At 48.0% G+C, this 25000-nt stretch overlaps 1 protein-coding gene across 1 annotated transcript in view; it reads left to right on the top strand.

Moving 5' to 3' along the window:
- The window catches only part of LOC310784871 (nuclear factor of activated T-cells, cytoplasmic 1-like), a gene marked incomplete at both ends in the record, with an annotated part of 104095 nt that overhangs the window by 52019 nt on the left and 27076 nt on the right, over nt 1-25000 (top strand). Inside the window, 3 exons of the mRNA XM_083645907.1 lie at nt 1427-1482; nt 11307-11439; nt 21170-21808. Of these exons, the coding sequence (XP_083502033.1) occupies nt 1427-1482; nt 11307-11439; nt 21170-21808 (828 nt within the window). The remainder of the gene's footprint in view (nt 1-1426; nt 1483-11306; nt 11440-21169; nt 21809-25000) is intronic.

The following is a 25000-nucleotide window of genomic DNA, read 5'->3' as shown; positions in this document are numbered from 1 at the left end:
CCCTGTCAGGCACCACTGCTGTGTGTGTGTAGGCTACCCTGTCAGGCACCACTGCTGTGTGTGTGTAGGCTACCCTGTCAGCGTAGCAGTGCCACAGTGCCCATGCCATCACCTCCTCCTCGCACACGTCCCCTGCCATGGTGTGCCACCGACACCACAGAGGCTGTTCTGTGTCACTTCTATTTCTGACAGGCCTAACGAGTCATTGGCCCCGAAAAAAGAAATGGCACTGTGGTCGACACTGATTGCCCTAGCAGAGCCCAGAGCGTCTGTTGGCTAAGGTGTGGCATGAAATCACAGAGAAACCCAAAGAATGTGAGCTGAGCTTCCACAGGCTCCCAACAGCTGCACGAGCTCACAGGCCTTTTATTGCATGGCGGCAAGTGGAGCCTCCTCACCACAACAAGCTCGGGACCAGAGAGAAAGAGAGAAACAAATGAAATGTGCTTCTTAAAGTTAAGAATAGAAACGAGAGGGAAAAAATAGGGGGGGAAATGAACTTAAAGAGAATTTTAAAGAACTTGGGTGAAAACTTCATTGAAAGAAAGGGAGGGGGGCCTTCAGTTGGCTGCTAGAGATGAAACGGAGCCAAAACAAAGCAAGTGCCACCCTCACTGACACCTTAAAGCCCCCCTCCAGTGTATTTTGTCATTTTTAATATATTTCATGTGTTGCTGTTTTTCCTGCTCTGCTCATTAGCCACAGACACTGTTCAGTGTATTTTGTTGACAAATAAGCTTATTTTGGGCTCAAAGTCCTAAAACTAATGTGTTGGTAAATGACGTCAGACATTATGTTGTCTAACGAGTGACGTGTCATAGACAAACATATTTACAGTAAATACCATCTGCCATTAGCTAGGTGTTAGCCGCTACGTTTGCTAACTAAGTGTTCACCAGGCTCAAAACGCCGCGATAGCAACTTTTAACAATTTTGAGTTACGCTCTTTCCATAAAGTCCATCAGCTTTGATATCTGTTGGCTGGTTTGTTGACAATAGGCAATATTTTGGCTTCTAAAATAATGTTTTTCACAGAGATATGACCGGAACAGTATGGCCGCCACTTCCATTTTATCGCAGGCAAAGAGTATACTGCAGACAAGATGAGAAGCGCCTTGCTTCTTTTACATGGAACATGAGTGGAACAATCTTCGGTTCTTATCAATGTAAACTCTTTGGGACTAATGGTGACGTGCGTTGTTACAGCGTGAGCACATGTACATTTTCATAGAACAGTGAAACGGGTAGGAAAAACTGACTGGAGGGGGCTTTAACCCAAACACACACCTGCTCATCCAGCAGCTATAACAATATTATGAGTGTCAGTTGCAAATGTGCACCACACTCCATCTGAGGTCCATCTTATGATGATGCAGCTGATATTGAGCCATAATAATTGATGTGTTTTACCCTGTTGTCAATATAGATGGCCATCACCTGTGGGAGACAGAGGCCAAAGTTGACAAGGACTCTGTCAAATCTGTAAGTACACCACAACACTTTGAAAAAAATGATATTGCTTTCTCCAAACCCCCCCCCCCCCCCCCCACTCCCTCCTTACTTCTCTCTGTCTCCTTCCTCCCCTGTCCCTTGTAATGATGTAACCTTTACTAAGCTATTACAAGTGCCCACGTAGACGATGATGATTAGGCCATGCAATCCTGAATGGAATTTTCACCAAATCTCTCTACCTGCCCACAAGGAGTAAACACTGATTGCCATGTTGTTTTTGCCGCTAATATGCCCAAACAAACACACAAAGCAGAAGAGAGTGCAAGCGTGCGCACACGCAAAGAACCACACAGAGACACTTGGACGCACACACAGACAGACATACGCCATAGCCCTCCCAGCATAGCCAGACGTTTAGTTCACAGTGTTAGTGTAAGTGTTATGGTGTGTGCTGAATTTGGACTGAAACACCTCGTCTGAGCACATGCAACAGCCAAGAGCATGCCTCAGCCTTTTACCTGCTGTTTTCACAAGAAACGTAATGAGAAAATAAACCAGTGCACCCATTTCACTGACAGCCAGTCACACATTTAGATTGTGTTAATAAAAGAAATGGCGAGGGGGGGGGGGGGGGGCAGAAGGGAATTGTCAAGAGAGGAACGGCGAATGTTTGCTCTACGTGTCACAGAACGCTGCTTGTGCTCTGGAGTTAATTAACATTTTGCAGAGGTTCGTTTAGGTCTGCTTTCACTGTGGAGATACTACAGCACATTTGTCAAGCGCAGGGATGTGTGAGAACGTGTTTGCCCGTGTGTGTGTGAGTGTGACAGCAGTGAGAACGTGTTTGCCTGTGTGTGTGAGTGTGTGTGTGTGTGTGTGTGTGTGTGTGTGTGTGTGTGTGTGTGTGTGTGTGTGTGTGAGTGTGACAGCAGTGACGACAGCGTGATGTTTCAATCGCCGATGCCTTTCGTCAGCGCCGTCTCGTCCTGTTTCCACCTCCCCTTCTTTCTGTCATCTGACTGAGGCAATTGACACACGTGCGGCAGGTCTCAAATAAACCACACGCGTGTCTAAACGCTGCAGCGTCAAGGTGTTTTTTTTTCCTTGTTGTTGCCCTTATTTCACTCAGGTGAATGACTTGGTTGCATCAGGAGGGCTAAATGTGGCCTCTCTGATGCTTAATTGGGCCTGTAGGGCTCCACTATGGCTGGAGACCCAGATGCTGGAAAATGAGTGGGGGTGCAGGGCTCGGCCGGGGGTGGCGGTGCATGCGGGGAGGTGGGGGTCGATGAAAGACAGATAGTACAGTGTGCTTATATGTGGCGCTCCGGCAAAACAAGCAGAGAGAGACATCAAGAGAGCACTGGCCTTTTTCATCTGCCAGCCGCCACCAGGTCACCTTACACTACTCCAGCCTGCCCGCCTCAGCCTGCCTGTGTTTTTATTGCTGCTCAGAGCGTGCTCACTTTCCCTGCGTGGAGATGGAGAGAGAAAGGGAGAATCAAGCCATGTGCACACTCTCTTACACACACACTTACACACACACACACACACACTTACACACACACACACACACACACACACACACACACACACACACACACACACACACACACACACACACACACACACACACTCTCTTACACACACACACACACACACACACACACCTGCATGTTTACTTTGCCGTCATCTGGAGGACAGACCAGGTCTATGGACGCAGGCCCCTCGCCCACCCACCCACCTCTCTCCACGTGCAGCGCCGGCCGACAAAGCCTGCTTCCTGCCACAGTGCCCCGTTCTGGCCTGTTCCGACCCCCCGACAGAGAGACAGCCATCCCAGGAATTAAGGCATTCAGACAGACACAAAGCCTCTTCGCGTCCTGCTGGCCCCTCGTCACAAAGAAAGCAGTTTAAAGTTCATGTCCGTCCAGACTTGCCGAGGTCTGGCCCCCGGGGAGGAGGGGGGGCAGAGCCTCCCCACAGGGAGACATGGCTGTACATACAAATAAGCCGGCTACCTCTCTCGCCTCTGTAGTCTGTGCCACGGGCCAAGTTTGCGTTGGGGCGTCAAGGGGTGCAGTGAACCCCCTAGTGGCCGTAGCTAAAAATGCATGTTTTAAATATCTATTTAATTATAACACGGAAGTAATCTTTTATTGTAATGCCTTGCTCTAGATAAAGGGTAGAATAATTGTGTGACTCTGATTATTTTCAATGGTTATTATAAAACATAATATTATTCTGGTCTAATTATGAGCCATATCTGAGCGGAATAACCTTGATGTGAACAGCAGATAAAACGTGTGCGTAATGACCTCTCCATGCCGTGGAGAGAGGTGTGTGTTCATGCTTCATACCTTCACCAGTCTCCTTCCCTCCTTCTGACATGTGTGTGTGTTCATGCTTCATACCTTCACCAGTCTCCTTCCCTCCCTCTGACATGTTTGTGTGTTCATGCTTCATACCTTCACCAGTCTCCTTCCCTCCTTCTGACATGTGTGTGTGTTCATGCTTCATACCTTCACCAGTCTCCTTCCCTCCCTCTGACATGTGTGTGTGTTCATGCTTCATACCTTCACCAGTCTCCTTCCCTCCTTCTGACATGTGTGTGTGTGTTCATGCTTCATACCTTCACCAGTCTCCTTCCCTCCTTCTCACATGTGTGTGTGTTCATGCTTCATACCTTCACCAGTCTCCTTCCCTCCTTCTGACATGTGTGTGTGTTCATGCTTCATACCTTCACCAGTCTCCTTCCCTCCTTCTGACATGTTTGTGTGTTCATGCTTCATACCTTCACCAGTCTCCTTCCCTCCCTCTGACATGTGTGTGTGTTCATGCTTCATACCTTCACCAGTCTCCTTCCCTCCTTCTGACATGTGTGTGTGTTCATGCTTCATACCTTCACCAGTCTCCTTCCCTCCTTCTCACATGTGTGTGTGTTCATGCTTCATACCTTCACCAGTCTCCTTCCCTCCTTCTGACATGTGTGTGTGTTCATGCTTCATACCTTCACCAGTCTCCTTCCCTCCTTCTGACATGTGTGTGTGTTCATGCTTCATACCTTCACCAGTCTCCTTCCCTCCTTCTGACATGTGTGTGTGTTCATGCTTCATACCTTCACCAGTCTCCTTCCCTCCCTCTGACATGTGTGTGTGTTCATGCTTCATACCTTCACCAGTCTCCTTCCCTCCCTCTGACATGTGTGTGTGTTCATGCTTCATACCTTCACCAGTCTCCTTCCCTCCCTCTGACATGTGTGTGTGTTCATGCTTCATACCTTCACCAGTCTCCTTCCCTCCCTCTGACATGTGTGTGTGTTCATGCTTCATACCTTCACCAGTCTCCTTCCCTCCCTCTGACATGTGTGTGTGTTCATGCTTCATACCTTCACCAGTCTCCTTCCCTCCTTCTGACATGTGTGTGTGTTCATGCTTCATACCTTCACCAGTCTCCTTCCCTCCTTCTGACATGTGTGTGTGTGTTCATGCTTCATACCTTCACCAGTCTCCTTCCCTCCCTCTGACATGTGTGTGTGTTCATGCTTCATACCTTCACCAGTCTCCTTCCCTCCTTCTGACATGTGTGTGTGTTCATGCTTCATACCTTCACCAGTCTCCTTCCCTCCCTCTGACATGTGTGTGTGTTCATGCTTCATACCTTCACCAGTCTCCTTCCCTCCCTCTGACATGTGTGTGTGTTCATGCTTCATACCTTCACCAGTCTCCTTCCCTCCCTCTGACATGTGTGTGTGTTCATGCTTCATACCTTCACCAGTCTCCTTCCCTCCCTCTGACATGTGTGTGTGTTCATGCTTCATACCTTCACCAGTCTCCTTCCCTCCCTCTGACATGTGTGTGTGTGTCTTCATGCTTCATACCTTCACCAGTCTCCTTCCCTCCCTCTGACATGTGTGTGTGTGTGTTCATGCTTCATACCTTCACCAGTCTCCTTCCCTCCCTCTGACATGTGTGTGTGTTCATGCTTCATACCTTCACCAGTCTCCTTCCCTCCCTCTGACATGTGTGTGTGTTCATGCTTCATACCTTCACCAGTCTCCTTCCCTCCCTCTGACATGTGTGTGTGTGTGTTCATGCTTCATACCTTCACCAGTCTCCTTCCCTCCCTCTGACATGTGTGTGTGTTCATGCTTCATACCTTCACCAGTCTCCTTCCCTCCTTCTGACATGTGTGTGTGTGTGTTCATGCTTCATACCTTCACCAGTCTCCTTCCCTCCCTCTGACATGTGTGTGTGTTCATGCTTCATACCTTCACCAGTCTCCTTCCCTCCTTCTGACATGTGTGTGTGTTCATGCTTCATACCTTCACCAGTCTCCTTCCCTCCCTCTGACATGTGTGTGTGTTCATGCTTCATACCTTCACCAGTCTCCTTCCCTCCTTCTGACATGTGTGTGTGTTCATGCTTCATACCTTCACCAGTCTCCTTCCCTCCTTCTGACATGTGTGTGTGTTCATGCTTCATACCTTCACCAGTCTCCTTCCCTCCCTCTGACATGTGTGTGTGTTCATGCTTCATACCTTCACCAGTCTCCTTCCCTCCCTCTGACATGTGTGTGTGTTCATGCTTCATACCTTCACCAGTCTCCTTCCCTCCTTCTGACATGTGTGTGTGTTCATGTTTCATACCTTCACCAGTCTCCTTCCCTCCTTCTGACATGTGTGTGTGTTCATGCTTCATACCTTCACCAGTCTCCTTCCCTCCTTCTGACATGTGTGTGTGTTCATGCTTCATACCTTCACCAGTCTCCTTCCCTCCCTCTGACATGTGTGTGTGTTCATGCTTCATACCTTCACCAGTCTCCTTCCCTCCTTCTGACATGTGTGTGTGTTCATGCTTCATACCTTCACCAGTCTCCTTCCCTCCCTCTGACATGTGTGTGTGTTCATGCTTCATACCTTCACCAGTCTCCTTCCCTCCCTCTGACATGTGTGTGTGTTCATGCTTCATACCTTCACCAGTCTCCTTCCCTCCCTCTGACATGTGTGTGTGTTCATGCTTCATACCTTCACCAGTCTCCTTCCCTCCCTCTGACATGTGTGTGTGTGTGTTCATGCTTCATACCTTCACCAGTCTCCTTCCCTCCCTCTGACATGTGTGTGTGTTCATGCTTCATACCTTCACCAGTCTCCTTCCCTCCCTCTGACATGTGTGTGTGTTCATGCTTCATACCTTCACCAGTCTCCTTCCCTCCTTCTGACATGTGTGTGTGTTCATGCTTCATACCTTCACCAGTCTCCTTCCCTCCTTCTGACATGTGTGTGTGTTCATGCTTCATACCTTCACCAGTCTCCTTCCCTCCCTCTGACATGTGTGTGTGTTCATGCTTCATACCTTCACCAGTCTCCTTCCCTCCTTCTGACATGTGTGTGTGTTCATGCTTCATACCTTCACCAGTCTCCTTCCCTCCTTCTGACATGTGTGTGTGTTCATGCTTCATACCTTCACCAGTCTCCTTCCCTCCCTCTGACATGTGTGTGTGTTCATGCTTCATACCTTCACCAGTCTCCTTCCCTCCCTCTGACATGTGTGTGTGTTCATGCTTCATACCTTCACCAGTCTCCTTCCCTCCCTCTGACATGTGTGTGTGTGTGTTCATGCTTCATACCTTCACCAGTCTCCTTCCCTCCCTCTGACATGTGTGTGTGTGTGTTCATGCTTCATACCTTCACCAGTCTCCTTCCCTCCCTCTGACATGTGTGTGTGTTCATGCTTCATACCTTCACCAGTCTCCTTCCCTCCCTCTGACATGTGTGTGTGTTCATGCTTCATACCTTCACCAGTCTCCTTCCCTCCCTCTGACATGTGTGTGTGTTCATGCTTCATACCTTCACCAGTCTCCTTCCCTCCCTCTGACATGTGTGTGTGTTCATGCTTCATACCTTCACCAGTCTCCTTCCCTCCCTCTGACATGTGTGTGTGTTCATGCTTCATACCTTCACCAGTCTCCTTCCCTCCTTCTGACATGTGTGTGTGTTCATGCTTCATACCTTCACCAGTCTCCTTCCCTCCTTCTCACATGTGTGTGTGTTCATGCTTCATACCTTCACCAGTCTCCTTCCCTCCTTCTGACATGTGTGTGTGTTCATGCTTCATACCTTCACCAGTCTCCTTCCCTCCTTCTGACATGTGTGTGTGTTCATGCTTCATACCTTCACCAGTCTCCTTCCCTCCTTCTGACATGTGTGTGTGTTCATGCTTCATACCTTCACCAGTCTCCTTCCCTCCTTCTGACATGTGTGTGTGTTCATGCTTCATACCTTCACCAGTCTCCTTCCCTCCTTCTGACATGTGTGTGTGTTCATGCTTCATACCTTCACCAGTCTCCTTCCCTCCTTCTGACATGTGTGTGTGTTCATGCTTCATACCTTCACCAGTCTCCTTCCCTCCTTCTGACATGTGTGTGTGTTCATGCTTCATACCTTCACCAGTCTCCTTCCCTCCCTCTGACATGTGTGTGTGTTCATGCTTCATACCTTCACCAGTCTCCTTCCCTCCTTCTGACATGTGTGTGTGTTCATGCTTCATACCTTCACCAGTCTCCTTCCCTCCTTCTGACATGTGTGTGTGTTCATGCTTCATACCTTCACCAGTCTCCTTCCCTCCTTCTGACATGTGTGTGTGTTCATGCTTCATACCTTCACCAGTCTCCTTCCCTCCTTCTGACATGTGTGTGTGTTCATGCTTCATACCTTCACCAGTCTCCTTCCCTCCTTCTGACATGTGTGTGTGTTCATGCTTCATACCTTCACCAGTCTCCTTCCCTCCCTCTGACATGTGTGTGTGTGTGCTCATGCTTCATACCTTCACCAGTCTCCTTCCCTCCTTCTGACATGTGTGTGTGTTCATGCTTCATACCTTCACCAGTCTCCTTCCCTCCCTCTGACATGTGTGTGTGTGTGCTCATGCTTCATACCTTCACCAGTCTCCTTCCCTCCCTCTGACATGTGTGTGTGTTCATGCTTCATACCTTCACCAGTCTCCTTCCCTCCTTCTGACATGTGTGTGTGTTCATGCTTCATACCTTCACCAGTCTCCTTCCCTCCTTCTGACATGTGTGTGTGTTCATGCTTCATACCTTCACCAGTCTCCTTCCCTCCCTCTGACATGTGTGTGTGTTCATGCTTCATACCTTCACCAGTCTCCTTCCCTCCCTCTGACATGTGTGTGTGTTCATGCTTCATACCTTCACCAGTCTCCTTCCCTCCCTCTGACATGTGTGTGTGTTCATGCTTCATACCTTCACCAGTCTCCTTCCCTCCCTCTGACATGTGTGTGTGTTCATGCTTCATACCTTCACCAGTCTCCTTCCCTCCCTCTGACATGTGTGTGTGTTCATGCTTCATACCTTCACCAGTCTCCTTCCCTCCCTCTGACATGTGTGTGTGTTCATGCTTCATACCTTCACCAGTCTCCTTCCCTCCTTCTGACATGTGTGTGTGTTCATGCTTCATACCTTCACCAGTCTCCTTCCCTCCCTCTGACATGTGTGTGTGTTCATGCTTCATACCTTCACCAGTCTCCTTCCCTCCTTCTGACATGTGTGTGTGTTCATGCTTCATACCTTCACCAGTCTCCTTCCCTCCTTCTGACATGTGTGTGTGTTCATGCTTCATACCTTCACCAGTCTCCTTCCCTCCTTCTGACATGTGTGTGTGTTCATGCTTCATACCTTCACCAGTCTCCTTCCCTCCTTCTGACATGTGTGTGTGTTCATGCTTCATACCTTCACCAGTCTCCTTCCCTCCCTCTGACATGTGTGTGTGTTCATGCTTCATACCTTCACCAGTCTCCTTCCCTCCCTCTGACATGTGTGTGTGTTCATGCTTCATACCTTCACCAGTCTCCTTCCCTCCTTCTGACATGTGTGTGTGTTCATGCTTCATACCTTCACCAGTCTCCTTCCCTCCTTCTGACATGTGTGTGTGTTCATGCTTCATACCTTCACCAGTCTCCTTCCCTCCTTCTGACATGTGTGTGTGTTCATGCTTCATACCTTCACCAGTCTCCTTCCCTCCTTCTGACATGTGTGTGTGTTCATGCTTCATACCTTCACCAGTCTCCTTCCCTCCCTCTGACATGTGTGTGTGTTCATGCTTCATACCTTCACCAGTCTCCTTCCCTCCTTCTGACATGTGTGTGTGTTCATGCTTCATACCTTCACCAGTCTCCTTCCCTCCTTCTGACATGTGTGTGTGTTCATGCTTCATACCTTCACCAGTCTCCTTCCCTCCTTCTGACATGTGTGTGTGTTCATGCTTCATACCTTCACCAGTCTCCTTCCCTCCTTCTGACATGTGTGTGTGTTCATGCTTCATACCTTCACCAGTCTCCTTCCCTCCTTCTCACATGTGTCATTCTGTGTCTTTAAATTATCTTTTCTCAATTCCTCTGGAATGATGGAATTTATTGAAGTTATAGGCTATCTGTTTCCGGGTTTGTGGTTTGTTTGATTTGAGTTTGATTTCTAAGATAAATTATCACAATATTCCATCACTCATTGGGCATAATAGTCGGGATATGAAAATGCACATGCTGGTATCCTAATTATTAATTTTCCTCTAGATTTTTTAACCTTAAAGTTCAAACTTCGCCTAGGGCCTGTGCTGTACATGGACCTCTCTCGCCTCTGTAGTCCGTGCTGTATGCGGACCTCTCTCGCCTCTGTAGCCCGTGCTGTACGCGGACCTCTCTCACCTCTGTAGTCCATGCTGTACGTGGACCGATACCTCTCTCGCCTCTATAGTCCATGCTGTACGCGGACCGAGACCTCTCTCGCCTCTGTAGTCTGTCCTGTACGCGGACCTCACTCACCTCTGTAGTCTGTGCGGTACGCGGACCGAGACCTCTCTCGCCTCTGTAGTCTGTCCTGTACGCGGACCTCACTCACCTCTGTAGTCTGTGCGGTGCACGGACCGAGACCTCTCTCACCTCTGTAGTCTGTCCGGTGCGCGGACCGAGACCTCTCTCACCTCTGTAGTCTGTGTGGTGCACGGACCGAGACCTCTCTCACCTCTGTAGTCTGTGCTGTACACGGACCGAGACCTCTCTCACCTCTGTAGTCTGGACTGTACGTGGACCTCACTCACCACTGTAGTCTGTGCGGTGCACGGACAGAGACCTCTCTCGCCTCTGTAGTCTGTGCTGTACGCGGACCGAGACCTCTCTCGCCTCTGTAGTCTGTGCTGTACGTGGACCTCACTCACCTGTGTAGTCTGTGTGGTGCGCAGACCGAGACCTCTCTCACCTCTGTAGTCCGTGCGGTACGCGGACCTCTCTCACTTCTGTAGTCCGTGCGGTACGCGGACCTCTCTCACCTCTGTAGTCCGTGCGGTACGCGGACCTCTCTCACTTCTGTAGTCCGTGCGGTACGCGGACCTCTCTCACCTCTGTAGTCCGTGTGGTACGCGGACCTCTCTCACCTCTGTAGTCCTTGTGGTACGTGGACCGGCCTAAAGCCCTGTGGTTTTCCTCCGGGACAACCAGGGACAGTGGAGGAGCTTCATGGGCTCTACTGCTGCGTATATACACAGTCCAGATGAGCTCATTTGGAGCCGTTCTCTCAGCTGCTTTGAGTGGAGCCTCTGGGAAACAGCCATGAATGCAGGCCAAGTGCAAAGTAAACATGGCTGTTGATTAATGGGCTCACACATGCTGTAGTGAGTCTATTCTGAATTACATTTAGAGTATCTTTGTTAAAGGCTTTATAAACCAGACACGATGACATGAAATCTGATGAGTAAACACTACTGAAGGATTTAGAGCTTATTATATGATAGTATCAGCAGCTGGCGTGTCCTCATAGAGGTAACGTGGGTTTGTTTTCCTCTTCAGTGTACAGTTGTTGTGGAGATCCCTCCCTACCGGAACCAGCGGATATCCAACCCAGTGCAGGTCAACTTCTACGTCTGCAACGGCAAGCGGAAGAGGAGTCAATACCAGCGCTTCACCTACCTGCCTCCTAATGGTAAGCATCATCAATATTTCTATTCTTTTGTGACACTGACATAGTACTGTGATTTTCACAAACCACACACAGTAGATTCATCATAGACAGCAGTCGTTCCCAACATGTGGGCCGCGAAGGTATTGCAAGTGGGCCGCCAAATAATTTGCGAAACATTATGATTTTTGTGACGAAAATAAATTTAATTATTATACTGTTATATATGAGAATGCATTTCTCCATTGATGAAGTAATCAATTATTAGCCTATTGCAGACAGCCTCTCACATTTAGTTTCTGATTTCTGTGTGGTGCTGATGGATAGCTCCTTTTATCTTAAAAAAAAAACTGCTCTGAGAAGGCATTATTTAGCCTCCATATTGTTTACGGTCGGATTCGCATTTTTGTGATTTTCTAGTGGGTCACGAGTCGGAAAAAGTTGGGAGCCGCTGATATACTGTGTATATCGCCAGGTCACTGACACTAGTTTACTGCAGCCATCAGGATTCTATGTGAAATGTGTTATTTATTATTATTATTTTTAAGTTATGCTTGGCAACACTTGGCTTTGGCCTCTGTGAGTGAGAGCAGAAGATGTGAGGTGTGTTTATTCTGTGGTGGGGCTGCGTTCCCCAGTGATGAGGTGTACCTGCTGACTGACAGAGCCTCCAGGCAGTGTTGATGTTGAGAAGTCAATCCCCCGTCGACCTGACTCTCACACCCCACCTCACACAGCACCTCCTGCTCACAGCACACCTACACTCTGCGTGAACGCACACTCATGCACATACACACAGAACACACACGCCAGGCAGCGCTTTTCCCCGTCATTCATGTAGCAACCTGAAATCCTAGGAATACCTCTCTCTGTGCTCATCATGTGTTCCTGGCCTCTGTGTTTATATATGGCTTTTCACGATGGAATTTGAACAATGTATTGGTGAGAATTAGGAGAGCTACTTCATAGTGAGTTTCTACCTCAAATTTACATTGAGAACTGTTGACTAGGATTTCACAATAGGCGCAGGTGAAGCATAAGCGTTGATAATCAATTTCAAACATTGGGGTAAAATATTCTTTTATTTTGTCTTTATTTAACCAGGGAAAGTAGACCAAGTATGTTTGCTCTTTTTCAGCAACATCCTGCTTCACAGTCATACAGTTTGACACTTTCACAGCAGGGAGTTGCCCAGTACACCTACAGTCTGCTACTGTTGGCTGCTGAGCAGTACACCTACAGTCTGCTACTGTTGGCTGCTGAGCAGCTCCACTCAAGCAGTCAGGGCTTCAGTGCCTTGCTTAAAGGCACCTCAACTGTAGTTGTTGAAGTAGGGGAGAGCCTTACTCGTACTTTTCACCCACCCCATCTTTTCCTAACCTGACACTGCCAGAGGGAACGAGTCGCTCTGGAAATCGTTTCAAACGGCAGGCATTTAAAAAAAATACCTGGCAGGTGATTGGATGAACCATCTGTCTATCACGTCTATCATGGGCGCGCTCTGGCTGGCATCACACCAAAGCCCGCCCGTAGCTGCCTCATAGGACCCTGAGTCATTCGGATTTGAACCAATAGATTGGAGCGTGTCAAGAATGGATTTGTCGTGTGATCATGATCTCATGATCTCATGATCTCGCGCAAATCCAGCTGCCTTTGCAAGGTAAACATTTTCCTAGTTGGTCTGTGAATTCAAACCAGCAACCATCCAGTCACATCCCTGCTTCTCAAACCTCTGGGCTACCACGAGCCCCTGCTCTTGATAACCAGTGAAATCCATTAGATCAAAACAATGGTATCTTGTTTTCATTGATCAGTGTCTAATGGGCCTAATGCTGCTGGAATAGCATGCTTTGTGTCTTAAGTCTATAGCTGCTAATAAGATGTGACGTTTAGATTATGGCCAGATGTATTTATGGCCAGAGGAGATAAGCAGTGATTCAGTCTTTGGACGAGGCTCTGAGAGAAAGTAGAGCAGGGCCCTATTTGGAGATGCCTGATTACTGTGATGAAGTACATTGTGGGTAACTGGACCAGTCCAGGGCCAACAAACTGTGGCCATATATAGCTTATCCATTCCATATACGATCTACAGAGAGAGAGAGAGAGAGAGAGAGAGACAGATAGAGACGGAGAGAATCTTATCAGCCTGCATTGTGCATCTCTAAGTAATTTCACTGAGTATAAACATGACTCTAATTAAAAGATGACTTGTTGTGGTCTCTGTTTTGCTGGCAAGTAAATCACAAGTACAGCACGGACCACACAAGCAGGGCCAATGTCTTCACGAGAGAGCGGAATTAACAATGTCTTCACGAGAGAGCAGAATGAACGAACTAGTGTCACAGCCAGAGACATGACTCACAAACTATTGAGTGCTATTTTCAGATTTACCACCCTTGTAATTATGTTTATATACACACACATATTACAGTGCTGAACATAGCATCTGTCCGCAAACAAAGAGATTTAAATTGGAGATGGCTAAGAAAGGCAACCTGGATAAATGGTAAATGGCCTGCATTTACACTATATAGCGCTTTTATCCAAAGCACTTTACAATGAGTAGGTACATTCACCCATTCACACATCACACACACATTCACACACCAATAGTGGCAAGCTAACTGGCGCTAAGTGCTAACGGGTGCTGGCACAGCCATCGGGAACAATTTGGGGTTCAGTATCTTACCCACTTCGACATGCAGACTGGAGGAGGTGGGGATCGAACCACCGACCTCTTTTATTCAAAGCGATTAGTGGACGACCCGCTCTGCCTCCTGAACCACAGCCACCCTGGATAACAGCAGATTGTCGTTGAGGCAGAAATAATCTCATTGGTTGAGTTAAACCTCAATTAATTTTCGCAGGAGTCTCCTTATTTTTAGCCCTTTCGCCCACTGTGCTCCTGATTGGTAATTACTCCTGATAATCTCCTGATAATCCCCATTTCATAGTAACACAGTACAAATCAAATGGCTGTATCGGGCTAGTTTTAACGCCAGAGTGAAGGTTGTCAGGAAGGGGCTTAAATAACGCTCCAAAGTTAGACTACATTTTGTCAAGGGAAAAACCATTTTCAAAGGGGTCCCCTTGACCTCTCACCTCACGATATCTGAATGAAAATGTGTTCAATAGAGCTGAACAGTCACGTGACATCTCTTTCTCCATAGACATTTCGAAAAATCCTTATAACGAGTTTTAAGGCTGGAACCAAGCCAACCCGTGACCTACTGAATCATGAGTGACCATAAAACATTTCAGTTGGAGCAAAAAGCAAAAACAAAAAATAAAGACGAGGGGAATCGATAACCCCGTTGTTGTTTTTTGTTTGTTTGTACAGGGTAGTCCAAGCATTTTGGGGTTGCATGCCGATACCCCAGAACATCTCCTTCTTTTTCACAGCCTAAAACAGTATGAAAGAAGCCGTTTTTCTGGCTAGTACTGTAAGGTTCTCCTGAAGCCCAGTGAAAAAGGCAAGCGGGAAGAGAAACATCTAGTTAAGTTAAGTTAGTTAGTTAGCCTAGCTGAACATCCACATTCAAACTAGCCATACTAGCCTATAGCTAAGGTAAGCTAGCTAGTTAGCTAGTCTGCTGACCTTCTAAGATCAGGAATGCCACGAGTCACGTTTGAACAGTTAACTCTTTGGCTCCACCCATTGATGTTTAACTCAACCAATGAGAATATTTCTGCCTCCAGAGCAGCTCTGCTTCCAAAAATGTTTTTAGAAGTGAATCTCTAATCTGCTGGATAATATCAAGGGTTTGGGATATTATACAGGTTGTCATCAGAGTAAATCCTAAATGATGACTGTGATAGTTTCATCGTTTGAATACAATAACAAAAGAGGAAAGCCCAGTGTAGCTGTTTGTTTTGGAACGTTTTTTTGACGAGTGTTTAAACACAGACAGTCAACACTGTGGCCAGGTATGGAGGGGTGGGAGGGGGCTAGATAGGAGGAGCAGTGCCCCCCCCCCCCCCCCCCCACACACACACACACAGTTGTCATCACTTTCGTGCCTGCCTAATATGAAAGGGGTTCTTCCGGCCCACTGTCCCACTTCTAGAACAGTTGTGGTCGCTGACGTTGTTTAGAAAGAACATTTCTTTCACACTCTGGTGTCTGCTCAATTATGAAAAGGCAAAACCCACACTTAAAAATAGCCGGACTTAAAATAGCCTGACTTAAAATAGCCTGACTTGTGCGGCTAGCGGAAGGACAAAGCAAACACGCTCTGGGACACAGATGCGAAGTGTTATTTTCCATTGTGGTCATGTGACCGTCTTGTTCTTCATTGGCACTAATGCACACTCGTAGGAGTGTGCAACTGTCTGTGAATGTGGTTGACACCTGCCTGAACACTGCTGCTACTGAAACCTGCATTTACACTCAAAGGCAAAAATAACCATTTCAGTGTGTTTTGTCCACATTTTAAATAGAACAGGCAAGTTCCAAGGAGATTGCATTGTTTTAGTCATGTACACCTGATTTTTATCTTCCCTCAACTTCGCCACACCTCAAACGTGAATTCTAATATTATTATCAGATTCTATCTGTATTGGAAACATGGCTGCTCTTAGTAGTCGACAGACAGAGATAAGCTCGAGTGACACAGTACTGCTGTACTTTAGGTTTGTTGAAACATTGCCATAATAATGCATTGTGATTGAGAATACAATTAAAACAGTATTTTGGTCATTCAGAAACATGGCCTGGGAGGTTGGTCATTAAGCAGCACTGTATGGTATGTCAGCGCAGTGGGGGGTTGAAAAGTGACTGCAAAACAAACATAGGTCAACCATTGTCTCCTTTCTGGAAAAACAATCCTGAACATAATTATAAATGCATTATACCCCCCCCCCCCTGCAAATTGTGTTATCTAAATATTCATGATTTTTTTAATGTTATTGTTGTGTGGTCTTGTGTCTTTTTAAAATCAAATCGGGGGTTAAATATAAATAAATATATAACGTAGATAAAAAAAAAAAAAAATAGTTTAGAGTTTATGCCAATTTTTGGATCCTCAATATCTCAGAACTGCACTCCACCCAGATATAAGCTTAGCTCACAAGTTGTTCCATGTGGAGCAAAAATGGCTTCAGCCTATGGGTCTCTCTGAGATATAACACAGTGCCATCAGCAGCATGTGGCTTGGTACGTGGAGCCTAAGTGCTTGTCTGTAATGTTGAGATACTCTACATGCAAGTGTCCTTGTCTGGCTCCCGGAATGAGCCACGCTTTTCCAAGATCCCTTCCAATCATCCTTGCGTGCTGCAGAGACGTGACGCGTTGCTCTTCAAATAAGAAACAGTTTTCACCAACCACATTAAACAACAAACGCCAAAGAGTGCTGGCAATGACCAGAGCCCAAGCGAAGAACTTCTCGGAACCCCTTTATTTTTACAGGCCGTTTGGAGATTCCTCTGTAATATCAAGTTCTATTCTTAACGCAAACGGGTGCCGACTCCCCCCTCTCTCCATTGGTTTGTGGTTGGCGAGTTTGGAGAGGGGAGAGTGAGGAACGTGTCCTGTGACACATACAGGAAAAGTTAATGAACCACACATTGTTATTTTTTTGGGTAAACATTTGCACAGTCATGCTATTAGCAAATCGGACCAAGAAGAGCGAACTGTTTCTGTCATGTCTCCAGTCTTGGGCAATGTCCGGCTCACCTACGGTCCACTCAGGCCCACAGTATGCTGGGACGAGCAGATTGCCTCCACAGCGGGACACTGTGAGTTAATGAACTAGCACCTGTTCCGTGTGAAATGTCAAGGCAGACTCACACCGCAGGGAAAAGATGACGTCAGCGGAGGATTTTCTTAGCAACACCTGAATTTGGTGCTGTGGAGCCACCAGGTCGTGTCCCAACTCGGCCAGCATCCCATGGAAAATGGGGATCAGAGCCCGCTGTACCCCAGAGTCCTCCATGGGAAATGAGGATCAGATCCCGCTGTATCCCAGAGTCCTCCTTGGGAAATGAGGATCAGAACTCACGCTATAGCCAGAGTCCTCCATGGGAGATGAGGATCAGAACTCGCGCTATATCCAGAGTCCTCCATGGGAAATGAGGATCAGAGCCCACTGTATCCCAGAGTCCTCCATGGGAAATGAGGATCAGATCCCGCTGTATCCCAGAGTCCTCCATGGAAAATGAGGATCAGATCCCGTTGTATCCCAGAGTCCTCCATGGGAGATGAGGATCAGAGCCCGCTGTATCCCAGAGTCCTCCATGGGAGATGAGGATCAGAGCCCGCTGTATCCCAGAGTCCTCCATGGGAAATGAGGATCAGATCCCGCTGTATCCCAGAGTCCTCCATGGGAAATGAGGATCAGATCCCGCTGTATCCCAGAGTCCTCCATGGGAAATGAGGATCAGAGCCCGCTGTATCCCAGAGTCCTCCATGGGAAATGAGGATCAGATCCCGCTGTATCCCAGAGTCCTCCATGGGAAATGAGGATCAGAGCCCGCTGTATCCCAGAGTCCTCCATGGGAAATGAGGATCAGAGCCCGCTGTATCCCAGAGTCCTCCATGGGAGATGAGGATCAGAGCCCGCTGTATCCCAGAGTCCTCCATGGGAAATGAGGATCAGATCCCGCTGTATCCCAGAGTCCTCCATGGGAAATGAGGATCAGATCCCGCTGTATCCCAGAGTCCTCCATGGGAAATGAGGATCAGAGTCCGCTGTATCCCAGAGTCCTCATTGCCCGTGGCTGCAAGTAATGAGGGTATCCTTCAATCTACAAGGCTACATACTGTAAGCCCTGTTTGCTCGCCCTTCCTAATCAAATACACTGATACAGGCACAGACCCTCAAAGGCACACACGCACACATCTATGTCCATACACTGCCATTCCCTTCAGAGGGAACGAGAGCTCAATAAATAAGCAGATCATGCCTGATCAGTTGAATAGGAGCAGACAGAGGGAAACTGCCGGAGATGGAGAGAAAAGCATGTGCAGAGCCTCAACTGTCTGTGGGCCATAACCCAGCGGTTAGGAGGAAATGGAAGCCAGCTGAAGTTGGGACTCACAGGGTGAATCTGCTTTCTCTGCTTTCTCTGCTCGCAGATGGACATTCACACATGGATCGATTTGGAGGGAGACCTCTCGTTTTATCTGTCGCAGAGGAGAGAGCTGAGATCAAGACCATTTGTGAATCTAGGAAAAAGATTTAAGACTTTGAAGAAGAGCAAACGTGATTTGGAAATATTTGGCAGAGACAGGTAGTTTGTCACTTTACTGAAAATGAATACTTAGACGAGATTTTCATCTAAAAATACAGCCGTTCTAAATCACAACGTGGGTCTGCAACAGGGAAGAGCCCCCCGATCCCTACTAATTGAGACGCTGTAGACTTGCTCTATTTGCCTAAATGAAATCCTGGTGTGGGGTTGGGTCACTGGCAGGAAATCTTGTGTCATTGACGTCAGATTTGCTCATCCTCAAGACATACAAAGCAGTCTCCTATAGCAGCCATCCAGGGAAAGCTGCACTCACCCATGTTAGATGTTTGGCTTTGGCACAATACAGCATCACAGACTGGCCAGGCTGGTAAACATGAGTGTATTGTGGGCAGTTTACTGGCGTCAGGTTACATGGTTGGTGGGTGTTGAAGTTCAAACAGTTTCCAGTCAGTTGCCTCTCACTGGCATTCGGATCTGCCAAGGTGCAAAGTTGCCTAGTGCAGGGTAAATGCTAAAACTACATTATTGCATACTCATACAGTATCTGCATTGTGTCAGCTTTTCAGAATCTAAGAATGGCCTTGTTTTTTTTTGCTTGATGATCATTGCATTTTTGAGTTTGTTTAATATGGTTCTGAAAGTGTTCCATAAGCCAAAGGGTTGTAGCATTTTCTCAACCCATTAAGGACAATGCATTCCTTGAATTGAAGGTGAAAGGTGAATCACCAAAGCTGGAGTTATGAGATTTTCACAACAGCGTATAAATCCTTGTACAATCGCTCATAATGATGTTGCGCTCTGTGGCACCATGGCACCGTGCCATCCATTCATTGTATACAGAATAGAGAGAGAGAGAGACAACAAAATAAACTGTGAGGAAGTGACTGTGGATGTAGTGTGCACCATGTGACTTGCTTGTTATTCCCCAGGCTGAGGAGAGTAGGCCCCGCGCCTTACGGTCCTCCCCCAGACACCGGGCCCGCTCCCTGGGTTCCGATAGCAGACAGGACTGACGTAAATGTGCTCCCTGCTGGGTAATCACTGCACCTCAGCTCAGGCCCCAGAGGTAGAGGTGCGATAGCTAATGTCTCAGTCAGGTCCGACTCCCACAAAAATAATAACAACACATCGAGAAGCAGGGCGTTGTTCATGTGACACTCCAGCGCTTCGTTCCTTTTCTTTGCATCCCTCCCTCGTTGCGTTCAAGGGTTCTATTGTGTACGAGTGCAAACACATGATTCAAACAAACATCTTATTCATATCGAAGCTTATGAGTAAATGTCAGTTTGAGCAAATTTTTGCCAAAATCACTTATGGTTGGCATCAAACACTCACCACACCCATTAACACATTTTAACAATGTGCCGAAATAGAAACAGTGTGTCCATTGTGACTCAGAAGCCTTTGCTATCCATCTGGGTATCTTAACACTGCCCTATTAGTGGTGTCCTGGCACAGTTGGAGCATGTGCATTCATACAATAACTCGCCAGTGAGTTTTTTTTAAGTGGATTTCTATCCCTACATGTATTTCCCTCCAGGCTTATACCCATGAATGCTAGGGGATTGAGTGGTGACTACGTTTAACAATTTCAAATAATAGAAAATCTCCCTTGTTTTCAAAAACGGTCCTTGATGACGCCCAGGAAGCACGTGATGACTGTCAATCGGAGCTAATCAGGAAATGGCGCAGACCACCTCTAAATGGAGTGGGAGTTGGGAGACAGGAGGCAGGGTGATCAAGTGGGGTCATTGCACTCTCCTGCATTAGTTGAAGCCCGGAGCTCCTGAAACCACAGCAGCTATACAGCCTCTTAAGGAGCTGAGGCGGCCTCATCAAAATCAAATCATCTCTTTTATTTTGCTTTCTCTCTCTGTCTCTTTCTCTCTCTCTCTCTCTCTCTCTCTCTCTCTCTCTCTCTCTCTATCTCTGTCTCTCTCTCTTTCTCTCGGTCTCTCTCTCTGTCTCTCTCTCCTCTCTCTCTCTCTCTCTCTCTCTCTCTCTCTCTCTATCTTTCTTTTGGTCCAGAGAGCAACAGTTATTCTTAAAGTGTGGAGGAAGCCTAGGGGTCCCATGCTCGGAGAGCAGCAGCAGCAGCAGCAGCAGCAGCAGCAGCAGCCCACCGCTTTAAAGTAGTATTTTATGGGATATCAGAGCTGGAGGAGAGTCCAAAGAAAATAGGTCTTTTTCATTATTAGAGCCAGCTGTGGCTTTCCACACTGATGACTCATCCATTTTTCTTTCCCCCCACTATTCTTGAGCTTTTTTTCATGGTGCGGTAAAAGGAGGGTGGTGGTTGGGGTGGTGGGGGGGTGGGGGGCTGCTGCTGTGTTGGAGGGCCCAGCCAAATTGACACTGAGCCCATATTGGCTGGTGGTTGTTTGTTTGGATTAAAGAGGGTATCCTAGCCACACTCGTGCCTGCTCACCAAGCCCTTTACTCACCCTCGCTGCTCACGTACTCATGGAGCCACGTGGATCTCCTGCACGTTTCTAATATCTCCTCCTTTCTCTCTACTTTTTTTTCTCTCTCTGTTTCTTTTTTCTTTCTTTTTCCCCCCCAGCGCCGATAATAAAGACAGAGCCCAATGATGAGTATGACTCTCTGGGGAGCCCTGGGCTGCCCGTGCGTTCTAAGCCCTACTACAGACAGCCCAGGCTGACACCCATCATGCCTGTAGGCCATCCTGATGCCTGCCTGGTCGGAGGCTACCCTCCCTGCCCACCTCGCCATGCTGCCATGCCTGCCTCCTCCCCCAGCTCCAGCCCCACGCTGCATGACCTGTCCCCTGTGGCCTATAGCCTCTCCAACAGTCCCACCCACACCGCGCCGCCGGGCCCCATGGGGCCCACCAGCCAGGAGACCCCCGGCCGGCCCAACCTCCCGGCCTCCCCGGACCACAGCTCTTCCCTGGGGATGCTCCATTCCCAGGGCAGCCCCAACCACCTCAACAGCCCGGGACCCCACGGCTACCACTCCGTCTATGCCGACAGCAGCGCCTCGTCCTCCCCGGTGTCCCACCCCTCTACTCCGGGTGGGGCGACGGAGAGCCCGTTCGCCTACAGCCCCACTCAGGCGGCCGGCTCGGCCCAGGCTAGAGGGGGCTCCCCCAGCCTGCTGCCGGAGGACGCCAGCCCCCCCTCCATGGCCATCACCGTCAAACGGGAGCCCCAGGAACTGGACCAGATGTACCTGGATGATGGTGAGTCACCATAAACAAGGCGTATCTGAACTATCTGGACTTTTCCATTAGCTCATAATTTTAATAATCAGAAGCATGTTGTTTTTCTTTATGAAAACCTATCTTTATGAGCTCTCTATCTACGTCAAAATGTTCCGTTTACGCAGCACGTTGCATTTATTTAACACCTTTTGCTTATCTGCTTGCCACCACACATAACCGCGCCCTGCTGCGCCTCTCACTATTTCCTGATGAAATTCTGGCAGTAGATTCACGTCAGATTTGTTTAATTTTAGACCCCGGCAGATTTATTTGCTTTTGCTGTAACGTGCGGTTCGGCTTATGTTGTCCAAGTAGCAGCTTTACTTTCAAACTTGATGGGTTTTTGAAACAATCTGTCAAAACATCAGAGCGCTGAGGTCATGCAGGGCGCAGCAGAACAAAAACAGTGGCACACGCGTCCCGAACCAAACTGTTGACACAAGGACTAATGAAGGAAGCAAAACAATGGGTAGAGGTTTCCTGAACCGAGCCATTTTTCCCCATCTTTCTGGGAGGGATGTTGGGAGGCAGAAGGCAGAGGGTTTGTTTTCCCGTGTTTTCCCCATGGAGCCTCCACCGTGCGGCTGTCGTCATCAGGGGAGACTGGGGGGTCACCGGCCCCCCTCTGGAAATGAGTCCAGTCACACCCAAGGGAGCATAGGGTTGATGCACCCATTCTTTATTGCCTCCCGTGACCACCTCTCATCATAATGAGTCTGGGGTCATGGTGCTAACGTGACCACCTCTCATCATAATGAGTCTGGGGTCATGATGCTAACGTGACCACCTCTCATCATAATGAGTCTGGGGTCATATGGTGCTAACGTGACCACCTCTCATCATAATGAGTCTGGGGTCATGATGCTAACGTGACCACCTCTCATCATAATGAGTCTGGGGTCATGGTGCTAACGTGACCACCTCTCATCATAATGAGTCTGGGGTCATGATGCTAACGTGACTACCTCTCATCATAATGAGTCTGGGGTCATGGTGCTAACATGACCACCTCTCATCATAATGAGTCTGGGGTCATGGTGCTAACATGACCACCTCTCATCATAATGAGTCTGGGGTCATGGTGCTAACGTGACCACCTCTCATCATAATGAGTCTGGGGTCATGGTGCTAACATGACCACCTCTCATCATAATGAGTCTGGGGTCATGGTGCTAACATGAGCACCTCTCATCATAATGAGTCTGGGGTCATGATGCTAACGTGACCACCTCTCATCATAATGAGTCTGGGGTCATGGTGCTAACATGACCACCTCTCATCATAATGAGTCTGGGGTCATGATGCTAACGTGACCACCTCTCATCATAATGAGTCTGGGGTCATGGTGCTAACGTGAGCACCTCTCATCATAATGAGTCTGGGGTCATGATGCTAACGTGACCACCTCTCATCATAATGAGTCTGGGGTCATGGTGCTAACGTGACCACCTCTCATCATAATGAGTCTGGGGTCATCATGGTGCTAACGTGACCACCTCTCATCATAATGAGTCTGGGGTCATGATGCTAACATGACCACCTCTCATCATAATGAGTCTGGGGTGATCATGGTGCTAACGTGACCACCTCTCATCATAATGAGTCTGGGGGTCATGGTGCTAACGTGACCACCTCTCATCATAATGAGTCTGGGGTCATCATGGTGCTAACGTGTCCACCTCTCATCATAATGAGTCTGGGGTCATGGTGCTAACGTGACCACCTCTCATCATAATGAGTCTGGGGTCATGGTGCTAACGTGACCACCTCTCATCATAATGAGTCTGGGGTCATGGTGCTAACGTGACCACCTCTCATCATAATGAGTCTGGGGTCATGGTGCTAACGTGACCACCTCTCATCATAATGAGTCTGGGGTCATGATGCTAACGTGACCACCTCTCATCATAATGAGTCTGGGGTCATGGTGCTAACATGACCACCTCTCATCATAATGAGTCTGGGGTCATGGTGCTAACGTGACCACCTCTCATCATAATGAGTCTGGGGTCATGATGCTAACGTGACCACCTCTCATCATAATGAGTCTGGGGTCATGGTGCTAACATGACCACCTCTCATCATAATGAGTCTGGGGTCATGATGCTAACGTGACCACCTCTCATCATAATGAGTCTGGGGTCATGGTGCTAACGTGACCACCTCTCATCATAATGAGTCTGGGGTCATGGTGCTAACGTGACCACCTCTCATCATAATGAGTCTGGGGTCATGGTGCTAACGTGACCACCTCTCATCATAATGAGTCTGGGGTCATGATGCTAACGTGACCACCTCTCATCATAATGAGTCTGGGGTCATGGTGCTAACATGACCACCTCTCAGCATAATGAGTCTGGGGTCATGGTGCTAACGTGACCACCTCTCATCATAATGAGTCTGGGGTCATGGTGCTAACATGAGCACCTCTCATCATAATGAGTCTGGGGTCATGGTGCTAACATGACCACCTCTCATCATAATGAGTCTGGGGTCATGGTGCTAACGTGACCACCTCTCATCATAATGAGTCTGGGGTCATGGTGCTAACGTGACCACCTCTCATCATAATGAGTCTGGGGTCATGGTGCTAACGTGACCACCTCTCATCATAATGAGTCTGGGGTCATCATGGTGCTAACGTGACCACCTCTCATCATAATGAGCCTGGGGTCATCATGGTGCTAACGTGACCACCTCTCATCATAATGAGTCTGGGGTCATCATGGTGCTAACATGACCACCTCTCATCATAATGAGTCTGGGGTCATCATGGTGCTAACGTGACCACCTCTCATCATAATGAGTCTGGGGTCATCATGGTGCTAACGTGAGCACCTCTCATCATAATGAGTCTGGGGTCATCATGGTGCTAACATGACCACCTCTCATCATAATGAGTCTGGGGTCATGGTGCTAACATGACCACCTCTCATCATAATGAGTCTGGGGTCATCATGGTGCTAACGTGACCACCTCTCATCATAATGAGTCTGGGGGTCATGGTGCTAACGTGACCACCTCTCATCATAATGAGTCTGGGGTCATCATGGTGCTAACGTGTCCACCTCTCATCATAATGAGTCTGGGGTCATGGTGCTAACGTGACCACCTCTCATCATAATGAGTCTGGGGTCATGGTGCTAACGTGACCACCTCTCATCATAATGA

Source organism: Poromitra crassiceps (genome assembly GCF_964638095.1).
Source record: "Poromitra crassiceps genome assembly, chromosome: 1".
Taxonomy (NCBI): Eukaryota; Metazoa; Chordata; class Actinopteri; order Beryciformes; family Melamphaidae; genus Poromitra; species Poromitra crassiceps.
This window is presented reverse-complemented; position numbering and strand designations above follow the sequence as displayed.